This window comes from Anoplopoma fimbria, chromosome 3 (assembly GCF_027596085.1).
Source record: "Anoplopoma fimbria isolate UVic2021 breed Golden Eagle Sablefish chromosome 3, Afim_UVic_2022, whole genome shotgun sequence".
NCBI lineage: Eukaryota > Metazoa > Chordata > Actinopteri > Perciformes > Anoplopomatidae > Anoplopoma > Anoplopoma fimbria.
The window spans coordinates 8,756,571-8,775,923 of NC_072451.1; the positions used below are offsets into that span (position 1 = coordinate 8,756,571).

The 19,353-nt window shown below is 37.8% G+C and overlaps 1 protein-coding gene across 1 annotated transcript; it reads left to right on the top strand.

The window, feature by feature from the left end:
* The first annotated feature begins 11,151 nt into the window (after nucleotides 1-11,151).
* LOC129113235 (cytochrome P450 7A1) lies at nucleotides 11,152-17,911 on the top strand. The gene is made up of 8 exons (XM_054625453.1): nucleotides 11,152-11,436; nucleotides 12,568-12,808; nucleotides 12,949-13,158; nucleotides 13,400-13,594; nucleotides 13,738-13,937; nucleotides 14,697-14,827; nucleotides 15,026-15,204; nucleotides 15,330-17,911. The coding sequence occupies exons 1-8, from the start codon at nucleotides 11,354-11,356 to the stop codon at nucleotides 15,630-15,632; spliced, it is 1,542 nt and encodes a 513-aa protein (XP_054481428.1). The 5' UTR covers nucleotides 11,152-11,353; the 3' UTR covers nucleotides 15,633-17,911.
* Nucleotides 17,912-19,353: the final 1,442 nt, after the last annotated feature.

The window sequence follows — 19,353 nt, forward strand, 5'->3', positions numbered from 1 at the left end:
ATTTATTATTTTAGTTTTATGTACCCCTTTGACTTATTAGACAGACTGCAACGAGCCTATGATCTAATAAGATCTCAGTTGTTCCTTTAACTTTTTAGAAATTGTCTAACCAGTTTGGCAGCTGATGGAGAATAAATATGTGGTTCACACTATTGAGGTTTACGGACTCCCTTAGGAAGCACCTAGAGTACCCTTAAGGCTGGAAACGGATTACGCTGTTGACCCAATCTGACCAACTAATTAATGGTAAAGTGATCACAGGTCACCGATGGGGACTATTCACCCTGTGAATATCATTTTTACAAATTTGAAAGGTTTTTACTTGCGTTTCTTAAAGAGTGAGAGATGCATATGCTCCTTACCTCTTCAGCATTAATTTATGTGTTAAGCACGTTTTATGTTTTAAAACTGATCAATTTACTACTCTGTGTATACCAACGTCTATTCCCTACTGCATAAAGGAAAGACGTATTAAAAGCTTTTACTCAACTGGAGTTTAAACTCCACTAGGAAACCTGCCAAATAAAATTAAATAATACCTCACGTTTTTTACAAATGTTCTCCTGCACACGGTAGACAGAACTGCAACACAAGACCGTTGAGGTTTGTGTTGGGGTTTCCGCCTCAGTCTCATAACCATTCCCCCTCTCATTGGTTTTTTATTTATTTGGATCTACGATTACCTGTAATGCTCCACTCTTCTTCTTTTTTGAGTGGGTATTATTGATGTTTTTTTAATAAGGTTGTGAATTTTAGAATGACAAATGACCTGTGCTTGACCTGTGCCAATTCCCTGGAAACGACCGTTTCCTTACCTTACGTAACCAAAAAGGTCCAGCTAGAGGAGATATTCCCTCCATCCTGACTTGAACATTTGTAGATATATTTATTTAATTTGTTGTGTTTTGCTTGTTTGTGTTTGAGTTACCTTTAGAGCACTTATTATTATTAACATTTGGATGTTTTTCACCTAGCACTTATTTATTGACGCATGTTCCTTTTATATATATTTTTATCTTTTATGTTCTTCACATTTAAAAGTGGGTTTATTGAACAAAGAACTCCAGCACACTGTCTACTTCACTGGCATTCAGAGATATTTACCACTTTTCGGTATACAGACCTTCATCAGGTTACTTCACAAAACAGTAGGAGAGCATGTCTTCAATAGGTTAGTAGACCCACTTAGACCAATCAGGTCACACTACACATTTGATCACTTTATAAATCAAGAATCATTACCATCACATCATGGCACCAAAGGCCTACAACATCAGCATGAAAGAATATACATACTTTTGTGTGGCATTGGACAATTCTGTCTACCACCTAGAGGTGGTGATCTTGACTTGCTGTTAAAGCAAGGTGAAGCTTTTTGGTTCTTCACTCTACACGACCTTGTCTCCCAACGATGAAGAGCTACGTCTCAATGTAATGTTATGAGATGTTCTCTGCTTGTTTTGTTCTCATCCCAAATGGATTACATTAGTATTTTATCATGCAATCTTTTTATGACTTATTTTGTCCTCATAAGCTTCTTGAGACCCTTTTTACATATGTTTTTCCCTAATACCATTTCTTCTCTTATCTTGTTTAAGGACAGACTCTGAAACATTAAATCATTGTGTAGTGTGACCTGATAATTCTACGTGGGTCTACCAACCTATTTAAGACATGCTCTCTCATTGTCTTGTAAAGTAACCTGATGAAGGTCTGTGTACCTAAACGTTGTGTCTAAATATCTCTGAATGCAAGTAAAGTAGACAGTGTGCAGGAGTTTTTTGTTTTATATTGTTTTCCAAAGGTATTCTGGATTTTATGAGAAAGCAGTGATTTTATGAAAGAAAGCCATTCTCTTATCCCTACCTGACAAACTGAACTATACTTTCTCTTCTGCTCCCCCCCGCCCCCTTTTACTTACTTACAACACACACACACACACACACACACACACACACACACACACACACACACACACACACACACACACACACACACACACACACACACACACAGTTAGTTTCTTATCTCTTGTGGAGTAGACAACTGTAGATAAGGATGATAATTTTGTGTCTAACACCTACAAATGTTCAAGGTCAATGCAGGCAGGACTTTACATACCACAGCCGATTGCCATTCACAAGCAGAGTGAGGTAGCTGATTAAAGGGTAAACTGTAAATGTAACCTATCAACATCCACTTTGAGAATACAAACAATGTAGTTTTCAGGACAAATCCCATTACAACACTGACAGTTGCACAAAACACATGATAATAACTAGTTGTATGTGGAACTATACCATTAAAATATAACGGGTGTGAATTAATTCACAATATAGTGTATACTGTCTCCACCTGAGTGTACATGAACAAGATGTCCAATACATAATAATAATAATAGTAACAACAATAATAAAGATTTAGAGCACTTTTCAATATCAAATTAAACAACCATTCATCAGGATCTTCTGAATTCTCCTTGACCCCATTACTTATATACAGTTACAGTTAGGATGGCATCCAAGACATTTAATAATACTAACAATTTTTAGGAATTGGTTGAAATTTTTTACAACAATCTCAAAATCTGCTCTACTCTCAATACCAGGCCTTCCAGAACAATAAAGCATGGAAAGATGTTTCAGTAGTAAGCCAATTGAAAAGTATGCTCCTGAAAAGGAACTACTTGGTAAAGTTTAGGAAAAAGATCGTTGTTTGAGTTAAAATAACTGGGGAAATGCATACCAAAACCCCCGTCCAGGTATAACCAAGATTCATGGAAACCTGCAATGTAAGAAAGCAAAAAGACTCAAAGGAAAAAGTCAATTTCGTAACATGCATTAGTGGGACATGGATGTATATAGATGGAGAGGGAGAGGAGGAGAGAGGATCTCAGTGTATAGTATATAGTCCAGGCCTATAGCATAACTAGGTTCTGGTGCAAGGCAAACCTGAGCCATCCCTAATTATGAGCATTCCCAAAGAGGAAGGTCTTAAGCCTACTCTTAAATGTGAAGCGAGTGTCTGCTTCCCAGAGTAAACCTGGAAGCTGGTTCCAACAGTGAGCAGCTTGTTAGCTGATGGCTCTGGCTCCCATTCTACTTTTGGAGACTATAGGAACCACAAGTACCCCTGCATTCTGGGAGCGCAGTGTTCTAGTTGGATGATATGGTACCACAAGCTCATTAAGATATGAAGGTGCCTGATCATTAAGGCTTTGTATCTGAGGTGGAGGAATTTAAATTATATTCTGTTTTTTATAGTTTTTATAATCTAGTCTAGTATTAACAAAGCATTGACACATTTTTCTGCATTGTTTAGAGAAAGGATGTGCTTGATTTTTGCAATGTTATGCAGGTGAGAAAAGGCCGTCCTTGAAGTTTGTTATATGTGGAAGTTGAAGGCCATATTATTAGTTGTGTCTGAGCTTAACATCAGAAAATTGCAGGTAATCCAGATTTGTATGTCCTTAAGGCATACTTGGAGTTTAGCTAACTAGTTTGGTTTGGCTTTATGGATAGATATAATTGGGTATCATCTGCATAACGTTAAAGTTCATAGAGTGTTTACTAATAATAATGCTAAAGGAAGCAGTTATAAGGTGAATAGATTTGGTTCAAGCACAAAACCTTGTGGGACTCTGTGATTAACTTTGGCGGGAATTTTTGTTATTATCGTTTATTATTATTATTTATTTATATTCCTGTTACTGTTACTGCTTTTATTATACTTATCAATCTAATATGTCGTCTGCTGTTGTTATTAGTAGTCATAATTTTTTCATTATTATTCTGCTATCCTTGGTGCTACTGCTGCTTACTTCGCTTATTTGTATCATTTATATAATGTGGATCAACTACGTTGTCATTTTTATTATGTTGTTCATTCTGTACTTATGACATCTATTGCAGAGGGGATTCCTCCTCTGTTGTTCTCCCGAAGGTTTCTTCTGTCTTTTGTTCCCCCGTTAAAACATTTTTAGGGATGAGTTTTTCCTTTTAGTTGAGCGACCAAAGACAGAGGATGTCGTATGCTGTACAGATTGGAAGGCTCAACTGTGATATCAGTCCCAAATCCCTTTTCAAATAGAAAATGTAATTGTCTCACGACAGAACTCTCTTTTACAAGACCATTATCTAATAACTTTTTAATTTTTACTACCAGTGTGTACGCCATTAGGCAAAAGTTTCTACACTAGATGTATATCTGATAATGCTGTAGCTAAATTTAAAGAAGCGATTTCATCAGGGTTTAATTTATTACCATTGCTCAATATAACAGAGGACTCCTACGCTAGCTTTAGTCCGTCTCAGATTGACCATCTTGTCGATAGTACTGCAGGCTCACTGCGAATGACACTAGACTCTATAGCTCCTCTAAAAAAGAAGCTAATAAAAGAAAGAAGTTTTGCTCGATGGTATAACCCTCAAACCCGCGAATTAAAGCAAACATCGCGATAGCTTGAAAGGATATGGCGTTCCACCAATGTGGAAGAAGCGCGGTTAGTCTGGCGAGACAGTCTTGAAATATATAAGAAGGCACTCCGTAATGCTAGAGCAGCCTATTATTCAGCATTAATAGAGAAAAATAAGAACAACCCTAGGGTTCTCTTCAGCACTGTAGCCAGGCTGACAGAGAGTCACAGCTCTGCTGAGCCATGTATTCCTATAAACCTCAGTAGTAGTGACTTCATGAACTTCTTTAATGATAAGATTCTAACTATTAGAGAAAAAAATAATAATCTACTGCCCTCAACCAGTACCGATCGATCCTCAAACACAGGAACCTTAGGAACAGCTGTAGAACCTGATATATATTTAGATGGCTTTTCACCCATCGACCTTCAACAATTGACTTTAACTATTTCTAAGTCTAAACCTTCCACCTGTCTCTTAGACCCGATTCCGACTTGGCTGCTTTTTACCTTTAGTTAGCAATTCTTTATTAGAAATGATCAATCTGTCTTTACTAACGGGCCATGTACCACAGGCCTTCAAACTAGCTGTAATTAAACCTCTTCTTAAGAAACCTACTCTTGATCCAGAGGTGTTGGCTAACTATAGACCTATATCTAACCTTCCGTTCCTCTCTAAGATCCTCGAGACAGCAGTAGCAAATCAGCTGTATGACTTTCTGCATAACAATAGTTTATTTGAGGATTTTCAGTCAGGATTTAGAGTGAATCATAGCACAGAGACAGCACTGGTGAAAATTACCAATGACCTTCTAATAGCTTCAGACAAAGGACTTGTCTCTGTACTTGTATTGTTAGACCTTAGTGCTGCGTTCGACACCATTGACCATCAAATCTTATTACAGAGACTCTATTATCCATAGATGCCAGTAGAGGGTGGAGCCTGTGTGAGTTAGAACAAACAGACCATATTGTCCTATATATTCATCCATATTATCTTACAGCCACATGCGGTTCCACATTTTACTTTTTTTACATTCCATTCAAAGTAAAATTGTACAAAGTAATGCAGCCTTTCTCTTTTCTTGTAAATATTGTTTAGGATGCAGTTGTCTAGTTTGAATTAACCCTTTTGACTTAAAATGATGTGCTATTAGATGCTAGTTTATTGATCCATACAGTGTAAGCATAAAATTTGCAGGTTCAGGCCGTGAAGAGAGGCTGATTAAATGTGCAGTGTGAGTTAACACAGCATACAAGATTGATTAAAAAAAAACTCTTTAGTTGACTTTTACTGCTGTAATAATGCACTTAAAATACACAAGCCCATGTCTCACACAGTCCACAGAGAGGAAGTGGACTTTATCTAGAACTGCCTGGACTGAATGCATGAATACAGTGTCTGTTTCTCTGTATTCCATAAAAATGGGTAGGCAGCATACTCCCATGCAGCCTCTGATGCAGGATCATTTTAAATTTTATGAATCAACATTTCAGCAAGATATTCTTCTTCAGGAGGTGGCTGATACAACAGTGACCAAGAAGAATTCATATTGTCTTTCCAGCAGAATACCATGTGGCTGCAGTGGCCTGTTGTAACATACGTGGATGCTGGCATTAGTATGAAAACAGCAGAATTTATCTAATGGTAGAAATTCATTATTAAAACTTGTCAACTGATCCTGGAGCTCAGGTCTTGAGGTGTCCACTGATGCACTTCTTAAATAGTTTAGAAATTAAATAGTATTTTTTGTCTACTACCTTGAATAGCTAAACTAAGCTCAAGCGTATTACTGCAGCTTATCAGGAGTTTCAAGGCTGTGCAGACTGAACAGTTGATAATAGGTAAGTATTTGTTTATTGGGGCTTAGTGATTATCAATCAGTTTCTTTGCTCTATTGACCTTTTTTTATCTCTCTTTCGCTGTCTGTCTCTGTCCCGTTGCTGAACTTCATCTACACCTATCACAGTTGATTCCAGTTTAAGGCCATACCAACCCACTTATACCTGCCAACACAGAGCTAGTTCAAAGCTGGATGAACCTTTTCCACATGCCAGATTTGATATCATTACTGGTTTTATAACATAATTGTGGGAATAGTTGCATGCTAAAGTTAACATTTTGTTCAGAGCCTAAGTTTAGCCTCACAGAGCCACTAACATAAAGTATCTGCAGACTCTTTTATTGTTTATTTCCAATTTGACTACTTGTAAGAGGAGAGGAGGGGAGACCAAACAAGAGTAAAAAGGAGAGTAAATCAATATTGGACATATGTTCAGCAGGTGGACACAAACACAATTCTAAATGAATCCTTATGTTGTTTTTTGTCTGCTAGATGTGTAAATAGGCAAGTTTTTGCCAACAAGAGCCAATAAAATCCAATCCACATTAGAATAATGACTATGTTTTCTGTGTTTACAGCTTGTTGTACTGCCCCAAGTTGCAAATACAAATCAATTTGTGCAGGTTTAAACAAGGGCTACTTTTACAGAACCACATTAACGTTAATCGTGCAAAAGGGGTCAGGTTTAGAGATTTTCGGAAAACAATAGTAAAATATTTCATTTTAGATTTTTACTATTTTGGGAGGTGGAACACTAGGACCTTAATGGTTTTTAGTCTTTGTTATTTTAGGAGTCCTCTTTCATTCATGCTGCAAAGCACAATGGTTTCACTGAATAATCTTGCTTTCTTATGTCAGATTATATGACAAACTGTGTAATTGGGGACTTTTGGATGGATTGTTAGGAAAAGTTTTTCATACGCGGGGTCTGAAGCTATTCAACTATTCAACAAGCATTTCTGGTGGAGTATACTGGCAGCCTATATGTGGCTTGTTTAAAAAAGATATATCTTAATCTAATTTCTCTTTTTACGTTTTATTTTTCTCCCTTTATCCTCTGCTATCTCAGAAAGCTTTTCTAACATTACATGGTCTATGTATGTATTTTCTTTTTGAATAAGAGAACATTTGAAAAAGAGAACTGCACAGCAACAACAGTTGGGAAAAAATAGGGTTTGATTTAAGACAATATGTAAATGTTGAAGGCCAACTGTATCTCCTTTTGTGGTCATTTATTATCTTTTCATTAATGTGATTTACAGCAGTTGTATCATAGAAAAAACTCTCCTTTTTCTACAACAGATTATTATGTGTTTCTGTGAGAGCAGATGTGAGCATGAAACAAAACCCAAAAGAGGAAATGTTGAAATCCTGAAAATGTTATTGTGTGTCTTTATGCATACACATAAAGTACAGTCGTTTGTGGTTACATTTAAATGTAATTATTGGGTTTTAACTCAAGTGAATATTTAAAGATACAAGTGTTAAAACTAAAAACAAAGGACCTGATCAGATCACACTTATGTTAAAATGATCAGTTAATTTACGTGACGCTATTAACTAACCAGCTGTGCTATTTATACCAGCTCTCCATTATAATATTTTAACTTAGCTTTACCTCTTTTATGACAACTGGTTGCTTGGAGATGGGAGCGGCAAAAGGGTGGGGTCGCGAAAAGCTGGTGACGCAAACAGGAAATCCTCTGTAGACCAGACCGTCTCATTTCGGGGACCGCTCGGTCCAGCCTTCGCTGTATGCAATGAACCCGGCAGACGTAGGCCGCGTCCTCATACTATGTCATTTAGCCAGTAGTGACCTGAAAAGTGGCGGGGAGTTCCAGGTTACTGTAGAACACCATCATTTGAACTGGACAACAACTGACTGGATACTAGAGGTCAGTCAGCCAGATTAAACAATTATTATCATTAAATTACATCACACCATCCATACTCAAAAAATATATTTGAACCTTTACCCTACCTATTCATTTAAATGAAGAGCAGAAGATTTAGTGATTTAATGGCAAAATCCTAATCAGCCTAGACACTACTAATGCTTACTAATCACTACTAATTTTAATGAAATATTTTTAAAATGGGGTTTTGTTACTGTGACTAAGATTTAGAATCTGAATAACAGACACAACACACAGCAGCATATGACCAAAGCTTCAGACACAAGGTTGAAACCTGCTTTAAATGTCAGTACACAGAATAGCATTAAAGTAATATAGCATCCCAGGGTTCTTCTTCGACTGTCTGCCCAGCTGCTAAGTTTATTTTCATTTTAGAGGTATGAACCATACAGCCCGTCATCACTAAATGATGCATGCAAAGCCAATTTTCAAGGTTACCCAGGTATACCCAGGAGTTTCCTGACAAAGGTGCAAAGGTCGGACTACTTTATAATTACCAGATAAGAAACTGAAAATTGAGAAACTAATACAAGAGCTGCTCAGTCAACCTAAACCTTGACCTTGACACAGTCAGTAAGCTGCATTGTCCTTGTAAATCTCTTGTTCAGCATTAATAACACAACAATTAAATCACTGATCAAGGATCGGAGGACTCTGTAGGTCACTTACAAAAATCAACTAGTGAATAAAATATTTACATGTTTAAAAGAGTTGCTTGCATTGAACCGCATGCTTTATAACCAAATAGACAGAACCATGTGTTAAAGTGTTAAACAACAGACCATAAACCTCCACTGTCTGCCTTCCACATGAACTCGTCAATACTAATGACAAGAGAGTGTTGTGAAAGACATGTCCCTTGAAAGAAGTTTGTTTGAATACACTGAGTTATGTAACTTTTCTGACCCAACCACCATGTGAGATTGCTAGCCAGCTATCTCAATAATATCTCTTTGCCAGACCTTACTCTGACTAGGAGTACTACAGTTTTATTGGATGCATGTTTTAGTATGGAAAAAACTCCAAACAGTTGCATTAACTAACACCTCAAGTTTCGCTGCACTGGTGGGGTTCGTTATAATTGTAACCGTTTGGTCGCCTGAAAATGTCATATTCACCATTTGGTTGTAGTTAGCTCCACCTACTTGGCTAAATACCAAGATGGCACAGCCAAAATGTAGAGCTTGAGCTTCAAATTGGCAATCTGGCAACTAATGGTTGATGAAACACAGGTGTTTTTTCTTTTTTATATGGGCAAGTTATTTGTTAAGTGGAGTCACATATAAATGCGGCACCTCCATACGAGGTACATAGTTTGAAGCATGGCAGGATTAACCGTTCTGATTGCAATTATATTCTTGAACTACAAACGACCAAATAAATGCCAGAGGGGGCGTGGAAACGCTGTGCGTAGATTAATGCTTAGTAGGTGTAGGACCACACGCTATGCAAGGCTTCATGCTTTTACTCTAAAACAAAAAAATCTTATTCTTTCTGCACAACAATCCTCTGTTATGCCATGTTTTATAGACATAACTAATGCCTTGCGAAAATGTAAATTAGGAGTGGAACTATGGGGAATCTGATAGTCTCATGCCATAGTACGGGTGAAGAGACCATCATGTGACAAGACGATACGATATATGGTGGCTAGTTTAGGTGCAAAATCTGTCAAGACTGACAAGCAGAGCTGAGCACGCAGTCATACATTTCAGACAGTAGGTGCACTAGGGACCGTCATCATAACATTCACTGGGGCCCATTGTACTTACGCCACTTCCTTGACTAGTGTTTCACTTCTGCCTACACCTCTATCACTGCTATCATGCAGGCATTTTATATCTACATATATTTTGTGTTTATAATTGTATCTAGGTAGATGGATGACTCATCATCACACAAACTGTGAGGTGTTTTTCATTTATGTAATTTGTTATCCTTTTCTAATGTTGTTTTTCTCGATGAACTTGATTTGATCTCAACTGGCACAATGACAGGTTTTAACAGGTAATACTTGTCTGTTGTCACATACCATACAATAATGATGTTAATTTCCACTCCAGCTTGTACTCAAACACAATATGCACATATGCACACGCACACAGGAGCACAGCAGGGACCTTGAATCTATTTACCAACCCAGAGCACTATCACAGTGCAGTTTTTCAGGTAACACTGTCCATGGACTCTGGTCAAGGTCATCACACACACACACATTCTCACACACACACACACACACACACACACACACACACACACACACACACACACACACACACACACACACACACACACACACACACACACACACGCACAAACACAAAAACACAAACCATTCATGGAATCCTATTTTCTAGAGAAATCCCAGTTAGATAAGCTTTCAAGATTTTACATTACTTTACATTACAGTCATTTGGCAGACGCTTTTATCCAAAGCGACTTACAATAAGTGTATTCAACATAGGTATTCAAGAGAACTACTAGTCACCAGAAGTCATAAGTGCATCTCCTTTCTTAAACAAGCATCTAAAAGCATAAACCATCGTTTTAAACGAAATTCACAAGCAATTATCACAATTATTCTACAAAAATAACTTGATACAAAATTTGGAATGAAGATGACTTTTTATATGACACTTGAAAAAAGATTATTCTGTTTATGCTAAAGCAGAGTTTTTTGCTGTCAAATTATCTGAATGGGAATTATTTAAAAAACGCAAAGAAATGCTGAAGAAAATCGACCCCAACTTCCTTTATTCAAAAATGCATGCAGGGTTATCTCAAAGAAAACCATTGCAGATAGGATAAAGCTCATTATGTTGCACAACAAATAATAAAAAAAAAAACTTTTGCAACTGGTGCTGACTCAAGTGATGTTATCATACCACTCCCCTGAATCAGCCCTTGGGCCCACCCTAAGGAACAGAGCAGGTATAAAAACCTGTCACACACTGCCTGTCATCATACTTGGTTGAATCAACACACACAGGCTGCTTGCATAATCTGCAGTGTCACTTTGCGTTCATAGTCTCTGGGTTGGAAAACTCCAGGCACCTAGGGCAGCATCTTTACACCTACATTCCTGTCAGAGTGATCTGTGTGAAGCAGTAGTAGTCGATAGTTAGCCTCCTGAGGTGCTGGGTCTTCCTCTCATCATCATCAACAACAACAACATTACCATGATAATAAGCATTGCGCTGATCTGGGCAGTAGTGGTGGGATTCTGCTGCCTTTTATGGCTTGCTGTGGGGATACGACGCAGGTAAGACTAGACATAGGACATGTAGGATTCAATGTATTATGCATTTCTTATAGTTGTTGTATTTTACTTATACAGTGTGTCTGGAACATCAACATGATGCATTTGGAAGTGTATGTATCCAGTTACACATTGTGAGTGACATAGGTATGCATGCAGTGTGAGTTAATAAAACAAAAGCTTTTGTAAAGATGTTAGAATCTGTTTGTGTGTATGCTGTTGATTTACCAGTGTGCTGTCAGTGCTTATCTGCTGTGGTCAAACCATGGTGTCTAATGTAAAATATATGTTACAAAGAATTTTGTTTTCGGAGCATCATAATGACATTTAGGGCGGCATTTAAACATAACAACAATGGTAACTGTTTTGGAAAATGCTGTCGTTGTTGGGAGGATCAGGTTCATCTTCAAAGACACTTGGCTCATTGACGAGATCTGAATGAGTTTTTATTATCAGGAAAGCATACATTTTTAGTCAATGAAAAACAAATGTGCAGTGGGTAATAAATCTTTTAAGTATTCTGGGAAGCATTTTACGCTATGATTTCACAGTTGATAGTGGAGTTGTGACAAAAAGTGGTTGCAATTACATAGTAAGCACCCTTAAACCCTGGGACATGGGGCACCCTGGTGGCGTAGGGGTTAAGGCACAGACCATGAACCACGACGTCCTTGGTGTGCAACTGATTTGAAAAAAGATCACCAGGGTGCACCAATCTTATTTTTCAAATTGATGTTTAATATTAAGAACTGTAATTTTGTCAGTGGAGCTGCTGTTCAGTGCAAACATTGTATAACCATATCGGGTTATCGTCCTTCAATTCTCCTATTTCTTAACCAAGATGTTTTTTGGTTTGGGACATACATGGTTTGCATTGGACAAAATGTAAAAAGAGTCCATGAGCTGGCTATAGGTTGAATTAGTCCTTAATAGGAAAAAAAAAAAAAAATAATAATAATATATATATATAAATGTCAGGTATTATACTTTTGAATTCATACAGTCATCATAAACCCCCTCTGTCTAGACAAACAACTGAGCCCTTATATAGAAAACACTGTGACCTTCCATCACTGGTTATTTGTTTGGGCTTTCACTGAATATTGTCTGCTATCTTCTTGTCAATGCCCATAGGCAACCTGGTGAGCCTGAAGTTGAGAATGGCTTCATCCCCTACCTGGGTTGTGCTCTGCAGTTTGGGGCCAATCCTCTTCAGTTCCTCCGCAGCCGCCAGAAGAAGTACGGTCATATCTTCACCTGCAAGATCGCAGGCCAGTACATCCACTTCCTGTGTGACCCCTTCTCTTACCATTCAGTCATCAGACAGGGGAGACACCTGGATTGGAGGAAGTTCCACTTTGCTACGTCTGTTAAGGTTAATTTATTAGTGTTCATCCTCTAATCTGCATACCATGTTATGTCACAAAATGTTTTCTTCCTCAATAAAGGACTTTTTGATGATGCCAGTAAGTCCTTGTCCAGTGATCCTAAACCTCTTTTTCCTGTCCTCACCAGGCCTTTGGCCATGACAGCTTTGACCCTCGACATGGCCACACCACCGAGAACCTACACCAAACCTTCCTGAAGACCCTGCAGGGTGAGGCTTTGCCCTCCCTGATAGAGTCCATGATGGGCCACCTACAAGACGTCATGCTGAGGTCGGACACACTCAGCCCGAGCAAGGACCACTGGGAGGTTGATGGCATCTTTGCTTTCTGCTACAAGGTCAGCAATTTACTTTAGACTGGAAGCACACAAGATACTTTAAGACACTGCAAGAGGTAGTATGCAATCAGGCCTAAGGTTCAACAATTTATAGTGGACAGTCTGGATTAAATTGACCGACAAAACTGAATACATTTTTATTTATTTTTTACACTCCAAAGCCTCTATGCGCTTAATTTGGACTTGAAAACAATGTTCCCAACAGTCCTAACAGGCTTCTTTCTGTCCTGCTGTCCCCAAGGTGATGTTTGAGTCTGGATACTTGACCCTGTTTGGAAAAGAGCTTGGTGAAGACAAACGCCAGGCTAGGGAAGCGGCTCAGAAAGCCTTGGTGCTCAACGCTTTGGAGAACTTCAAAGAGTTTGACAAGATCTTCCCGGCATTGGTGGCTGGCCTGCCCATCCATGTCTTCAAGAGTGCCCACAGTGCCAGAGAGGTCAGTGAACCTTTCCAAACACTATCAAAGGAAGCAATGACAAATGAATTGCCATGACCTGAAGCTACAATGCCTATGTGCTGTTATTTCTAACAACTTAAGCAGTACAAACTCAAGTATTTCTTTTTTTTTTAAATGTCTAGAATCTTGCAAAAACCATGCATGCTGAAAACCTGTCCAAGAGGGAGAACGTGTCTGATCTGATCTCTATGAGGATGATACTGAACGATTCCTTATCTACCTTCAATGACTTGAGCAAAGCCAGAACCCATGTCGCACTGCTCTGGGCTTCCCAGGCTAACACCCTGCCTGCTACCTTCTGGAGTCTCTTTTATATGATCAGGTATGTTGATAGTTCTCTTTTCTCACAGGCAAAAGGACAGAAGGCAGCCATAATGGATTGGTCAACTCAACGGGCAGTAGTGGTTGCAAGTTCTGCTCTGTTTAAACAGAGGAAAATATTTGCAATCTCTAATGGCTCTTTATTGTTATTAGTAAATCTCAATTTAAGCTTTCTTTTTCTTGTCAGTTAAATGTCAGGTGTGTTAAATTGTTATCATGAAAACACATGTATTGGTTCACAGCTTGGGGCTAGGGTGGCTGACGTTACTGGCTTAGAATTAGTCATATGTATATTTATGTCTATTTGAAGACCAATCAGACCAATCTATTGTAACTGACTGGCCTAACACAGCAGACTAAATTGTTGACTGATGAAGACAAAGTAGGCAAACATGAGACTAGCATTTTAATTCAATATGCTGCAATTGTGACATGATTTTTTAAATTATTTAATTTGCATGGTACAACCAATTGACTGTTTGATTATTTTTCATAGTTTTTTGCCTGTAGTCCATCACATTGGATTTGAAATGAAACAGTGACTGGATTCAAAGTGATGACTTCCAGTTTTAAGGGGGATGTTGAGGGTGTAGAGCATTATGGGAAAAAGACTTCAGATAGTATTTGAAGGCAAAGGATTTGAAACCAAATATTGAATGAGATCATGTTCACACATGTCCATGTACTTTATGTTGCATAAAGAAGACACTAATAATAATATTTAACAGTGACAGTAACAGGCTCCTCTATCCGTGCTCAGGAGCCCAGATGCTATGAAAGGAGTTCGTAAGGAGGTGCAGAAAGTTCTAGAGGATTCAGGGCAGACGGCTGACCCGAGCAACCCCACACTGAACCTGACCAGGGAGCAGCTGGACAACATGCCTGTTATGGGTAAGATTACCAGCAAGATTACTAGAAAATAAAAGGAACTTGTAATACAACTAGCTAATTAATTGCATACACGGTATACAACATACCATTGCGGTCTACCTTCAGAAATTGTAGCGTGTTTTAATTTTAAAATGCAGTAAAGAAATGTTATGAAACTTATTCATTTTTTTCATATTTCTGTCTACTTTCTGTCTACAGACAGCATCATTAAAGAAGCCATGCGTCTTTCGAGTGCTTCTATGAATGTACGTGTTGCCAAGGAGGACTTCCTGCTTCACCTTGACAACCAAGAAGCTTATCGTATTAGGAAAGATGACGTCATTGCTCTATATCCACCCATGCTCCACTACGATCCAGAAATCTATGAGGATCCATATGTAAGACTCCTGTACACCTACTACTTAATCAATGAGGAAACTATATTCTTCAGGAAATCACTATAATTTGTGTTGCCCTACTACATCTCATCTTCCTCTCTCCCTCTCTCCTTAACCCCCCGCAGGAGTACAAGTTTGACCGTTTCCTGGATGAGAAGGGTCATGAGAAAACTACATTTTACCGCAATGGCCGGCGGCTGCGTTACTTCAACATGCCCTTCGGCTCTGGGGTCACCAAATGCCCTGGCAGATTTTTTGCTGGGTATGAGATCAAGCAATTCCTGACTCTGGTGCTGTCCTACTTTGACATGGAACTATTGGACCCTGCTATCAAAGCCCCAGCTCTTGACCAATCCCGTGCTGGTCTGGGAATCCTCCAGCCTACCTATGATGTGGACTTCAGGTACAAGCTGAAATCGAACCAATAAGCTATCCGCCAGGCAGAGTGGTAGAAGTACATATTGTACATAGTGTATATTCAACAATGTTAATGAAGATGCCTTGCTGTATATAAATAGACTGAATTATATATTTTTGTTGCTTTAATTTTCTGCTAAATAATGTATTGTTCCCATATGAGTGGAGCCCTTAGAAACTGTTAAAAACCTTCTGTCTATCTGGTAGTGTTGTGACAAGAACTTCCTGTCTCAGTTGGACAGGCAGACATCTGGCATCTCAGAGTAAAAGTGCTGAGTTGCATCTACAATTCCTGAGGACGGACCTAGAGCCAAACTCATTTATTAAATAAATGTGTTACTGCACGATTGGCCAATTTCCCCCAAATATTGTACAGTGACATTATTGCGTTGTTCTTCAAATCAAGTGGCAGAGTGTTTGTACCTTGCAGGCAGCCATTGATTTTAATATATTTCACTATGCCCTATTATAGTGGCATGGTTATTCAGTGTAGACTAAACTCCAATCATACTACAATTAGCATTACATGAGAAAAGACAGCTACAGCAGAACATAGAATATTAACAGCCTCTTTACTGTTTTCTTGTTAGCACTTGTCTGTGCGGGACAGGCATGTTTAACTCTGGATAGGTGTGTTTTTGTTCTGCAGCGCAAGGACAGCATTTTCTCTTGCACATAGACCAACATATTGTAACTACTGAAACCATAGGGTTTACTTATTCCATTTTTCCCAGTGGTATAAGACTGATGGAGAGCCCGTTCTATTTTGGTGATTGTTTTAAAAGCAATGGCCAGCTCTCTGAAAAAAGACTGAAAAAAGACCCAACCTCATTTCTTGACTTTTCCAGCTGTTCAATTTCTCTCTTCAGTTTTAGCTTATTTCCTATCTTTTTTTCTTTCCTCTCTATCCTGTTCATCTCATCCAACTACACGGCTATAGGCTTAGCCCATCCAGTACATTCAAATTCCCAGCAAAGTCTGACATTTTGTTAATTCAATCATATTCAAGGACTGATACTGTATATTTTTTTAATGTATATTTTACATCAAGGGGAAGATTTAATTGCTGTTTTAATGTCTTCTCCTGTAAAAATGTACATGACCATGACTCAGTGGTAAGGCATTTTTCAAGTTTTTGAAAGATGATTTTTACGTCAACAGAACCAACAGTATAATTTAAAAATGGATTGTTCTGGAAAAATCTCTTCAGTAACGTTTATTGTACATGACTTTTAGTAAATGGACTTTACACACAAAAACCAAAAACACTGGTGTTCCATTAATCCCTAGAGCTACCGGGAGTTAACGTTTCTACACTTTTAAAATGTACTACTTTAACGTGTGTGAGCATACTATCACAGAACATGTTCTGCAATGAAACATGTTCATTTTCTATCTGTGTATTTATCATAGCTTGTAGAAAATCTGTGCAAACACATTGGTTCATCTATTCTGCTCTATCAACACTTGTTTGATACTTTGATATTTCACGTCAGCTAATTTATTGTGTGAGGTGAAATTGCTGCATGACCAAACTCCTTTTTTATCAATGGATGTATTACTGTAATCAGTGCACTATCACTTACTGAAGATAGAGATTCAATCAACCTTGGAGTTTGCTCTCTCTGGCTGTCTCACTCTCAAGCACTGCTGCCTCTAAAGATGCTTCTGATTGTTTGCCAATACTGTCAGTGCCATCCACCCTTTCAGTACAATAATTGCAAAGCAGGTAATCAAGTGCTTCACATAAAGGGTAAAACATTAATAGTAACACATTAAAACTGATCAATTATGTGACTGTAAACTATTAAAAAATATTAAAATTATGAGGGTTGAATAGGATATATAAAATTCTAGACACAATATTTAGACAATGAGTGAAAACAGCAAAGAGTCTGAGACCCAAATATTCTTAGGAGCAGAATGGGATGAACCTGGAGGCGAGGTCAGAACTCCATTGTAAACATGCACAGCTGTTTTACTTATATTTCCTTGCCAGTCTCAAGCTTAGTCACTGAACAAAAGTGCAACATACATGCATATGTTGATGTGTACATGCTGTACAAACAGAAAATAAATCAATACATTTGTACACTTGTCTGTTTTGCCATTTTCAGATGTCTGTGTTAAACTCAGTGCAAATACAACAGTAAAGCTTTCTCGTCCTAATACAGTATGTCTACCTCTCTCGCTTTCTCTCTTTACATATACTAATAATGTAAAAAAGTAATAATGAAGATACAAGGTTACTGTGGCTAAAAGCTCCAGAAGAAATCCAATAAATATACCTAGGGTTAAGGTCTTTGTTTGTTGTAGAAACAGTTCAAAATAAAAAAAAAATGAACCAATGTATAGTGATAACTGTGTCAAATGTAACAATTAATACAAAAGATTAACAAATTCAAGATTATGTTTGGAGCTCAGTCTACAAAAGCAATTTAAAGGTAGAAAGTAAGTTTTAACATGAATACGGCTTGCAGCATGAAAACACATTCACAACTAATTACATGCTATAAAGAAAATAGTGTAGGTGCCAACCTTTAATAGCTTCCAGGCTGAATGCTGTTTTAACCAGATTTAATTGTGGTCTGCTTAGTTGATAACAAGGAAGCAGGTTATAAGTGTATGTATGTATATATATTTTTTTTTTCTCTAAGAGCACTGCATGCTCTGTTCACACCCTATTCAGTGCAGTGTTCACAATGCATTGTGCAATGCTTTTGGTACTCACAGCTGGGTGTGGTCACATGTACAACAAAACACACATGACCACCTTTCAACCCACAAAGGTCATTGCAGCAATGCTACTCTTCCTTACAAGATTTACTGTGGCCTTGCTTTACAACAACATAATGCTCAACAAACATGTATAAGGCAGAAAAAAAAAAAAAATAATAATAAAAAAATAATATATATATATATATATATATATATATGAGGAGCATTTGCAAATACTTTACTCTGCTCCAACAGGGCTTATTAGCTTGTATAGTTTATGTAAGCTTGTATTTAACTCCATAACCTATGTTCCCACATTAAGTTAATCCACAACTGTTGTAATTAACTCTATACAATTTGAATACAGCTTGATGAGCTGTCATATATTTCAATTGAGGGCTTTTATTTTTGACTATATGAACGGATGAGGAAAAAGTAAACTCAGGATGTAACAAAAGACAGAAACAAAATTTAAAACACAAGATTTAAACCTGCCAAATGAGTGACAGATTATTTCCAACAAGGAGCAACACTTCACAATACCTACAATTTTTTTTGTGCTTTATTACACTTTTAAGAGCTGTTTTTATCAGTATTTTTTGTCAACAGTGGTACAATTGCCATATAGTTTTAGTTTTCATCAGTTGAGAAACACAAACTATTCCTTTTTCCTTTCTGTATGTGAGCTTGCTGTCTCCAAATCAATCAATTTGTTGATTTTTATGTTATAATCCAAACATAGATCTATAATAAAAACAGTATAGATTGGGGTTTATTTGATATTGGTTGTTGACATAGAAACTGATAGGTCCATCTTTCAATCATAACTGCCCTAGTGGCCTGCAATAGAGTAGCTGAGGTAAGGCCAGGTTTTATTTTACCACTGCAGCCCTGTTCATATAGAAAAAACCTGCCAGGAATAAACCACCAGGACCCTGATCTGCTGGCCCCCCATTAATCTATGTTCCTTGAATCCCACTTCCTGATGAAATGTATACATTCTCTTTGCTGGAC

Excerpts from the sequence above, each read along its gene's own strand:
- LOC129113235 (XM_054625453.1), top strand. The coding sequence starts at position 11,354 with ATGATAATAAGCATTGCGCTGATCTGGGCAGTAGTGGTGGGATTCTGC. Across the intron at positions 11,437-12,567 it reads GCTGTGGGGATACGACGCAG|GCAACCTGGTGAGCCTGAAG; the intron begins GTAAGACTAGAC and ends CAATGCCCATAG. Across the intron at positions 13,159-13,399 it reads TCTTTGCTTTCTGCTACAAG|GTGATGTTTGAGTCTGGATA; the intron begins GTCAGCAATTTA and ends GCTGTCCCCAAG.